Genomic DNA, 10,493 nt, shown 5'->3' with positions numbered 1-10,493 from the left:
GCCTGGAGTACCTGAAAAGAATGCTCCCAAAGTACAGGTAGCACACCTGAGGACCTGAAGGTTCAAACCAGATATTCCCTTTAAAAAGAACTGTCTAACAATGCCTCATGAAAATAGGGCACATCCATACAAAAACATTGACAAAATATTTAACTACATATATTTTAGTTTATTTGAGAAAATACATTTATGATGAAAATATCTCTTGCTGTCTATTACACTCTACATGTGTGACTGCAGTGACAATTAAATGACCTGAGTAGTGTGCAAAAAATATTTTTGCATTTTGCTCACCATATAGAGATCACTCGGGAAAGGCGAGTAGTGAGTAGCTTCCACTGCTGAATTTTCTTGTCTGTGTTTCTGGTGTAATGGTTTACACAATCATTTAATAAACAAAAGATTCACAGCAGGAGACACAAATCCCTTTGGGGTTGTGTAAGGAAAGGCATATGGTGTAAAAAACAAATCAAAGATGGGGAGTGGAGTTTCTTGTTGTGGTGACCTCATGTGAATATGGGAGCTGCTGAAAATAGCTTGCTGTATTTTCCCTTGCAGGAAACATTCAAAGAATGCCACTTGAATGTAAAGTGCATTCATGGGGAAACCTCAGCTTGCTTGCTTTACCCATATAGCATGCATGTCTGTTCTGGAGAGGGTCTCCTCCAATGGTTTCATCACTTTTATTTTGGTATCTTTTCTTTCTATGATGGTGATCCAAAACAAACTGGATTCCTCTATGAGCAATGAACATGGCTTGACCATTACTGGATGTGCCAAAAGCAGCAGTTGAAACAATGTTGTTGTCACAAAAGCCTTCTCTAGCCTAGTGCCTTATGACCCAAAACAGAGCACTATAAGAGCGAAATTAACTACAGTATTTCATTATGAGTTCCATATGTCTGCATCATGGTGTCATAACTGGTTACTATAGTCTGGGTCTATGTGGTGCCTCTCTGGTCTTATTTGCACTGAACCATAGTCAAATATTAACTTCGGGCTAAGTCAAATACACAGGCTTCTTTCTCTAAAGCTCACAGCAAACCCACGAGCCCCTCTCAATACACGCTTTATTGCGGTGAACAAGTGAAAGAGAAAATAGCTGAATGGAATCTTGATGCCAGTATTTCTGGGACTCTGCTGGAGCTTTGTAGACTGAAAAGAGACTATATGATTAATACGAAATGATTTCTGAACATATGCCCTAATTTTTATGGCAACAAAAAGAAGAAGAATGGAGGTTGAGGAACCATAGTTAAGGAAACCATGCGTCCAGGAGCGGGTTATGGCGCATAGCAGTAAGTATGCTGCTTGTACTCGCAGAGAAGAGGAGGAGATAAAACGACAGTGAGACTCATAGTTACTTAGAGTGGTGTATAAATGTGTTTTATATCAAACATGGTGTGGTAGTCTCGGCCCTGATTTTTTTTTAGGACTCCTGCTCTGATGTATTTCTCCAGAACCTGAGAATTTCATGCTTTTTCTTCGGAACAGTGATTCATGACATCATTGTGACTTATGTAATCAGCAAGAAAAATAGAAAGCTAAATGAAGATACTTAGTGCTTTCACACTTTTACTCACCCCATCCTAACTTTCACACCTAACATAAACATATGCGAGTAGAACACATGAATGGAAATGGGTGTAAGGCTTGTAAAGACGCGACGGTATTTGGCAGAATCAGACAGCGACGCATAAATGGGCGGGCTATGCTACATGCTGCTTACTTCACTGAACTTTCCGCATCAATGTGGATAAAAGAGGGGAGGAGATATAATGAAACAAACACAGATAGGTTAAATTGTGTCTGCTGTTGCATGAATGAGGTAGATGGCTCGTCAGTCATCTCCGTTGTGTGCTCCTCCAGGACTTCTGCTGCTGCTGCTGCTGACAGGAATGATTTTTACCCACCGACCTGAAGTTCATGCAACATCACTGTCTTTGCAGTTCTGCAAAAAATGTGTTAGGGATGAACTGATGAATAGATTTAAAAAGCAGGTGAGGAAATGATTTCTGCATTTTATCAATCTACCAAAGTAACATTAAAACAATGTAAATGTGGGGATGCTGATAAGCAGTTTTTAAATGTACACATTTTAGGAGGCACAATTATAACATTTATTTATATATTTATTTTGAATTTTTATTGAAAGATCTTGACTCTTTTTGTTTAACAAAGTGAGTCATTTTCATGACTGCATGGATAATGTGCTGTTGTTGATGTACTCAGGTACTCAAGTGCAGCGTCTCAGAGAAGCTGCCCTCTTCAGTACGGCTATGTACCGCAATACGACCCGCAGAATGGAATAATAAAACTGTAAGTACAACCGAAGTATGTTTAGCAAAAACAGTTTGTCAACAAATATAAGAGTAGGCTACCAGACATCCTACTCTCAGTAAATGTATGCGTCAGTGGCCACTGACCAAGTCTCATTTTATTTTGTCTGCAAGTGTACAGTCTAACTTCAGTTATTTCTTACTTTTAAACTTTTTTTTCAGTTAGTTAACTGCAATAAGCTTCACCAAGAATACAGAAGACAATTAAACAAAGCAGCATTCTTGTCTTCTGTTCAAACAGCAATTTCTACTTTGTTAAAAAGTTCAGTAACAGCTTGTGTTTTTAAGGCTGTCTCAAGGGCTTAGAAGAGGTTTAGAAGAGATATAATGTAGTGGATCACAGTCAGTTGTGTCACATGCACAAAACTAGACAGAAAAAGTTCTGGCACATACTGCACAGACTTCCATGGAAGTAATATACTCCCACTACGTTGCACTCGCCAAAATCTGCTGCTATTCCGGTCTGACAGCATTGTCAGTGTTGTTACTGGTAACTATAATAGATTTTTACTGTATATACACTCTGCCCTGACTCTGCCCATAGATTTATAGATTATATATTTGAAAATCTGCAAAACAACGAGCAACGAAGTGACATGTTTAAGGACATCAAGCAGCAATTCTGTGAAGTGTGTATTTTAAGTTATAGTCTATCACTGGTAGGGATGGGTATTGATAAGATTTTCACGATTCCGATTCCATTTTCGATTCTGTTTAACGATTTGATTCTTTATCGATTCTCTTATTTTTTTTTTAAAAGAACACTAAGGTTGATTAGCTTAGAACTTTGTTTTATATCTTCTCTTTGAACAAGATAGAAATTTAGGAGTAACATGGCCTTACAAACCCAACAGTGAGATCTTAAGAGATCCACAGCCTACAGCTCTTCAATGGGGTGTCACAGGGTCCTCAGGAAAATAAATTGTAAATGTAAAATAATAAAATAAATATTCTTCTGTAGCAATAATAAAGTATAACATAAATTATTCAGTAGCAATTACACAAGAATATCCAGTAATGTCCCTGCCTACAATTAAACACATTCACTTACTGAAAATCATCTGCTGTGGCAAATGGGTGCAAGCCTTTTACCACAAACTTAGTCACTGCTCGGTGACATTCGTCTATCCTGGCCTGAGACGCTGCCGGTAGACTGCAGTGAGAACTGCCAGCATCTGAGCCAGCCAGACTCTGTCTGTCTCTCTCATCATGGTCACCTAAACGCACAGTAATGGCAGGTTTTGTAATAAGGCAGATCGCGCTAACATAATATGCACTATTAGTTGATTATTTACCTGCCATATTAACGGGAGAGGACGTGCAAACGTTACCGCTGCTGCTGGGTTGAGATTCACGAGTCCGGAGCGGAATTAAAAAACACGACATTCATTTAAGGTTATCACGTGTTTTGTGAGCAAATGCTTTTGCATATTCGTAGTGTTTCCTCCCTTAAATGAAATATCTACTTTGCAAGTATTGCAAGTTGCCCTGTTGTCATCCGTATAATCAGTATAATCAAACTTTTGAGCATTTGAGCCGCCATGTTTCCTGCCAGGTAAATGACGCTCCGCAACGTGGTGACATCATTCGGGGCGACTGGAATCGATAAGGGAATCGTTTGCAAAAATGGCAAACAATTCCAAGGAATTGAAACAGTGGGAACCGGTTCTCAACAAGAATCGGTTTTCGATACCCATCCCTAATCACTGGTCCTGTGCTATCAGCGAATGGCACTGTGCATTGTAAGACTAGCAGTACTGTAGCCCAACTGCATCAATAGGTAGGCACCTGGGAGGCCCAGTCATGTCTCCTTGCATAAGCCCCTGCAAACACTGCTAACAATAAGAATGCGGACGTGCTGACAATTTGTTCTAAACACAAAACACACCTGATTGTTGGAATTAATATTAGGTCTGCAGATATATTACTAAATATCAAAAGTGATTAAAAGTAAAATGCTTTAATAAAAAATCATTGAAAAAGCCAACAACAAACATTTTAATCATTTCTTATCAAATGAGATTCACTGAACTGCGATAACTTCACATCAGCTGTAAGACTGACTAAAATGTGCAGTTCAAAACTCTCGAAAGAGAAACAAAGGCCATAACAGCTAAGATAAATCTGATAAAGTCTTTGGAAGGAAAGAATTTAGCATGACCCCGCTCAGACTGCCTGCTGCTGTTCGCCTATGAGTAGGGCTGAACGATTATGGAAAATAATCTAATTGCGATTTTTTGCCCCAATATTGCGATTGCGATGCGATATGCGATTATTTTTTAAGGTCTTTGTCTTCTGTATTATTAAACAAAGACAAGCAATACATCATATAGTATGGCCAATACTATATTACATTAATTTTAAACTGTTCTTTCCTGGAAGACAGACCTCTGTTATGATGACATGAGGTGATGCATGAATTGATGACTGACATTTTTATTTAACTTCTTCAATCACAACAGTATATTTGAACATACACAATAGTTTATTTTTAGCTTACAAACATCTGAGCATAAAGTGCTGACAAGGAACCCTGGTGTAAACATTAAAATGAAAGTCAGTACAATGTGCAGATTGCAGAAATATACATAAAAAAAATCAGTGGCTTTACCACACTCAGTTTTTCGACATCTGTGAACTACTAGACAGTCATTCAATTAAAAAATAATATTAAATAAATAAAACTAATAAATAAAAAATACACACATCTTACTGATCTCTGCAGTCAGTAACATTACACATAAAGTGCAAACATAATAGCAATTGTATAAACACACACACAAACACGCCTTTAAAATTTAAAGGCGTGAAATTGGACGGTCTAGTTCTGATTAGCGTCACCGCTGTCTCGGTGGAGTTTAATAAACTCGGCCGTCTGCTTCTTGCTATCTAAAATATAACCAGACACTGGTGTAAATTCTCGACTGTCTCATACTTCTGTTTAATAAGTTTTCTGTTTGACGTTTAGTCAGCTGTGTGAAAACCAAGGAGGAACCCACCCGGGGGATTAATAAAGTTTTATTTTATCTAATCTAATAACTTTAATCTCAGCCAAACCGATTTACTCACGAACAAACAAAACACTGAAAAAAGCCCAACAATAACATTTTTAGGTTGTCTAAGTGACTTATATATTACGTTTAACCCGAGCAGCGAAACTCCGCGGTGATCTGAAAATGATGTGCCGGGAGTTGTGCCGTTCTCGGCCGCATCAGTAACCCTCGAGCTCCCGGCTAGCTGTCGAGCTGGTGGGTAGCAGACGCCTCTGAAAACGTCGAAGCACTTTTGCAAATATGGGATATCTTGATAAACCGAGCAGATATTTGATGTTTACACAACTACTTTCTCGCCTGAAAATATGTTAAAAGTTTATTTTGTGACCGAGAAAGATTAGTATGAGTAATTTTAAAACTTAGTAGCGGCCGCCATTGCTGGAAACTGGAGTTTGTCTGGGCCGCGCTATGAATTCTGGGATATGGTAGTAATTTGGACAGCCTTCGGCGCGTTGCTGTGACGTAATCGGTCTACAAATGCGGCCTCAGGAGGATGCAGCCCATGAATTTGGACATGTCCAGAGTATAATCGCAGCCTTTGCGGTTAGAAAATTGCACTTGATCATGTCGCGATATTATCGCAAATGCGATATATCGTTCAGCCCTACCTATGAGTGAGAGGTATGGCATGGAAGAAGCATCTAAAAATAAACTTTGCATCATTCATGTTCATTTATTCATATCGTACATGGGGACATGATGATATGAATAATGAGTGAAATTCTATTGAACTTAATTCCTTTTCAAGTCCTGAATGAAATTCATCAGAAATGGACACAATCCAAAGTTCACATTGCCAACATTAAGATGCTGGCGTGCATGATGGTGCAGACAACTGTAGGCCTTTAGTAAACACATATTGCCCAATCTGAACTTCACTGTGGGAATGATAGGAAGTAATAACATGCATTAAGTGGACAGATAGACCTGAAAGAAGGTGGCACTGCAAATTTATAAGGCATGATATTTTTCCAGCATTACTGAAATGATTGTTTTAATGATTTTTTCTGTTTAATATTTTGATTTGTAAAACTGAAGCTGCAACATTACAACTCAGGCTTCAAACGATCTTTCAGTTTGCTGATTCCAGTATAAGTTTCACATACAAAGCTTTACTATTTTCCCCTAAAAACAGGTCATCTGGATGTCAGCATATGTTGATATGCTCTATTTGTATTGTTGAACATTAATGGGACCACGATACCGTCACGTATGTTGGGATTGTAACCGATAGCAAAGTTGTAATCGTTTTTGTGTTTGTGTTTGGTTTTTTTTCAAGCTCCAGGAGAAGCATGCTGACGTACTGGCATCCCTCCAAATGTTACACGACGGTTTAGAGCAGGCTAAAACAAATCAGAGCTGCTTGGTTGACCTGCGTGCTATTGTCCGCAATTATCTGATACTTGTCAAAAATAACCTTCAGGTAATGCATCATAACACTACTTTTCCTAAATGTTGTGCAAATTTTTAAGGCGATAAAAGTCAAATAAGGACCTGCACCTTCTTGAATCTATGCCACAAAGAATTAAGGCAGGGAGGAAAAGGGCGTCCAACCTGGTACTAGTAAGGAACAAATGAAGTGGCCAGTGAGTGTAGGCTGTGTATATAGTTTGTTACAAATACGGAGAATTCAAACTACTTGACAACATATACCCTTGGAAAAGACAGAGAAAAAACAGGAATATTTAGAGAATGAGTACAAAGGGGACACCATGTAAAAAAATACTTGACTTCATCTAATTAATTGAAGAAACTCACTTGTTTCATGTAACACCTGAAGTGCCCTTGGTGTTGCTTTTATGATTAATGAGACCCAATGAAACCATCTTTAATTTTTCAACATACTGCGTCTTATAGATGACACAAATTTTACATATAGATTTGGACACATGCATGCTATCAGCAGCCTTTATATAGAAATGTTTGTAGTTTTTCTGAAAAAAAAAAAGCCAATGAATGCTTAACTGAGTTCTTCTTACTTACAGAGTGGTCTGGTGACAGCGTCTCCTTCGGTAGTGCAGCACTGCTCAAATGAAACCACACTGAAAAAAGTGCTGGCTGGCTCCAAACAGCTACTCAAAGGAAAACTTGAGCTCTTTGCTAAGGAGTGTCCACAAGTTTCACTTAGTAAAAGGAAGGAATCTGATCCTGATCGAAGATGTGAATGAAGTACGCTGAGAGGACCCAGGAAGAAAAGACTGGGAGTTGGAACATTGTGACATTTGCATTGAATGGAAGGATGTTTAAAGGTAACAATCTGCGAGTGCTCTGAGTGCAAATGGAAGATGTAAACCTCATATGGAGGAAATGCTTCTGCAGAAAAGTTTCCAAAAGGCAACAAGAGCAGTTTTTAAAGACTCTAATTGTACAAGTGAAAGAGAAACCTACATCGGTGCATGGAGACAAGTGCTAGCATAAAGCCTAATAACATGCTCAACATCACCGTGATAACAAGCTGGAACTGACCAGGTATAATTTTTTATACACTGCTTTGCATTTGAAGAAGAACACACAGCTTACTAAGGCTGCCTTTAGTTCTGCAGATATTTAATCCTAAATCACAATAGTGGATAAATTGAAGTTTGGACCTCATGCTGGCATGAGAAAATGTTTAGGGATCACTGCAGTCAATATGCTCAGATCATCCAACTAAGTTGGGAAATGTGAGAGTGTACTCAAGTTTGGAGCCAAGCAACTGACACATCAACAGATTGCCACGCATGACTAATATTAAGACATTCCATTCACCTTGAATCACATGGATTTAAGTGAAGGAGCCGACAGTGACTGATAGTAGAGTTGATAGTGGTGGTGGCAGTGTGCTTTAGATCTAAAAGCCCACTGTTTGCCTTTACAAAGATATATTGCGCAACCAACTGTGCCAGGAAAATTCAAATTGGCTTTTAAGATGAGGAAATCTGACTAAAGTGCTATTTACTCTCCTGGCCCACAGATGAATCATGCAAGGGAATCTGTGTAATGACTAGCTACCTACAAATGAACAAAGTCTGTCTGTGTGCTCATACTTGTTATGGCAAAGTGCAACAGAAACTGTGACTGTAGCACCCTCTGTAGGTATGAGGTTGCATTAATCGTATTGTGTGTCAATATGCATCAGATATTGTTCATCACCGTCACCACCTGTGGATGGCTCCCAACTCTGTGTACTTGGCCTGGAGTGCAAGGAATTGATTAAGTTTATGAGAATTTTGTATTCTACAACAAAAGTGATCATAATGACTGCACTCATGTCTCATGTTAATAAATAACAGATGGATGTGTATGGATGCAGAGAGTATGTGGTATTCTGCCTTATTTCTATATATTCTGCACAAAATGTATGTATGTGTTTGCTTATTTAAAACATGTAAAAGTGCTGCTCAGTTTATATATATGTATACGCTAGCCAATTATTGCTGAATGATTGCAGTGCCCATCAAAGACTTTGCTAGAGACACTCTGTTTTTTGTTATTTATTTATTGTGGAGGACTTTGGACTGTCTGTGGCAGCAGTTGGACCACTCTGTATTATGTGGATCGCTTTAATTATTGATATTAAATGAACTTTTAAAACATAAAAAAGCTATAAAATGTAATAGCTTTTTAAAAAAAATTATATTTTAAAATTACAGTGTAAAAATTTTGAAGGAGCATGACTGATCTGTGTTCATCAATGTTCAGTGTGCCTTCGGCAATTTCAAAAAATAATAAAGTATATAATAATAACAATAAGCCTGCATTTAGTATGTTTTCTGTCATAATTTCAAGTTTAGAATGGTAACTTTGCATTGTAACATTGTAAGACCTTGAAGGTATCCAGGTTCACAAGCGTAATAACTGGCTAACCTGATGCAGCAGGTGGCCGGAAAAATGGACTGCTGTGATTGGCCAACCCGGTCATATGACCAAAGGCAACAGGCAGGCACCAAGGGGCGCTGGAAAATCAGAAAATCAAGACGCTGCACTGATTGAAAACACAGGACAAAACCGGAAGTTGTGCACATTGCCTACAAAATAAAACATTTGTATAGTCGTCTGTGCTGGCATTAAAAAAAAAATCATGTTGGTCTTCATATGACACGCACACATATGAAAACCACACGGTAGCTCTTCATACACCTGCCTGCCGTTTGCATCCGGGGTAGTTAGGCATAATTACATTACGTTCTCATTACGTTCCCTGTGTTCTACTGTGGGAGTTTTAACCGGAAATCACCGCTATTAAGACAAAATGACATTCCCGTGTCACATGACATTCTTCTATATAGTTGTATGAGATGTTACGATACAACAGTCGCTTGATGTGGCATTTAACAGAATTATAACGCTATAGGAAAGGCCTACTCGTTTTAAAATGTAGGTTTAACACGCATTTGTATTTTAGTTTTTTTTTATTATTAACATAACCACTGCTTTGCTATGTAGGTAGGTAAAGTTGATTCTTTTTGATGAGGACTCGCCACTGATACACTTGCTTCGGTTTTTGAAACGGTTGGAATACGCTCATTTGTACGCTCGAAGATATTCCACGAACCGGGCAGACTTGAAAATTTAACTCTGGTGTCTGATCGCTCAAATTTATCCGGGACACTTTTTTTAATGAAGTTTTGAAATCTAGTCCGGGAGCAGGTTTCACCATGACAGAGCGGACTCCTCTCCTCCACTACCGCCTCTCTACCAGCGTCAATGAATCCGAGCTGCGGTCACAGGCGGGCCGGCAGGCCCCGGTTCATAACCCGGGCAGCCAAGGGCGGAGGGCTGCCCAGCAGAAGCAACAGAAGAAACTCTCCACCTTCTTCGGTGTAGTCATCCCTACCTTGCTATCGATGTTCAGCGTGGTAGTCTTTCTCAGAATAGGTGAGTGCTCATTTAGACCGACGTGCGCTAATCACCTGTTTGGTAAGAGCGATGCCAAACTCTTTAGAGATTTTTAAAGTTGTGCACTTTTCAGCAAAGTTGAGGGTGACCCCCCCCCCATTTTTTTTTAAACTTTCACGTTAAATCCCGTTATGTTCCGTTACTTGTCACTGTCACATGTCACTTCCGTGACATTCCGGCTTTGCAGTACAGGTGTGACAGCATATGTCCATTACCTGTATGC

The 10,493-nt window shown here is 39.0% G+C and overlaps 2 protein-coding genes across 2 annotated transcripts in view; both read left to right on the top strand.

Moving 5' to 3' along the window:
- The first annotated feature begins 1,051 nt into the window (after nucleotides 1-1,051).
- LOC146693356 (uncharacterized) lies at nucleotides 1,052-9,118 on the top strand. Its single transcript, XM_085479172.1, has 5 exons — nucleotides 1,052-1,298; nucleotides 1,870-2,000; nucleotides 2,233-2,319; nucleotides 6,672-6,815; nucleotides 7,378-9,118. Exons 1-5 carry the CDS (start codon nucleotides 1,286-1,288, stop codon nucleotides 7,558-7,560), a joined length of 558 nt encoding a protein of 185 aa, XP_085335298.1. The 5' UTR covers nucleotides 1,052-1,285; the 3' UTR covers nucleotides 7,561-9,118.
- A 505-nt stretch (nucleotides 9,119-9,623) lies between these two features.
- Nucleotides 9,624-10,493, top strand: part of LOC146693355 (solute carrier family 12 member 9) — an 84,125-nt gene continuing 83,255 nt past the window's right edge. Inside the window, exon 1 of the mRNA XM_085479171.1 lies at nucleotides 9,624-10,249. Coding sequence (XP_085335297.1) covers nucleotides 10,030-10,249 — 220 coding nt within the window. The 5' untranslated portion in view covers nucleotides 9,624-10,029. The remainder of the gene's footprint in view (nucleotides 10,250-10,493) is intronic.

Source organism: Copadichromis virginalis, linkage group LG14 (genome assembly GCF_057382275.1).
Source record: "Copadichromis virginalis isolate Kocher_CV1m ecotype Utaka linkage group LG14, C_Virginalis_male_GT1.1, whole genome shotgun sequence".
NCBI classification, from domain to species: domain Eukaryota; kingdom Metazoa; phylum Chordata; class Actinopteri; order Cichliformes; family Cichlidae; genus Copadichromis; species Copadichromis virginalis.
This window is presented reverse-complemented; position numbering and strand designations above follow the sequence as displayed.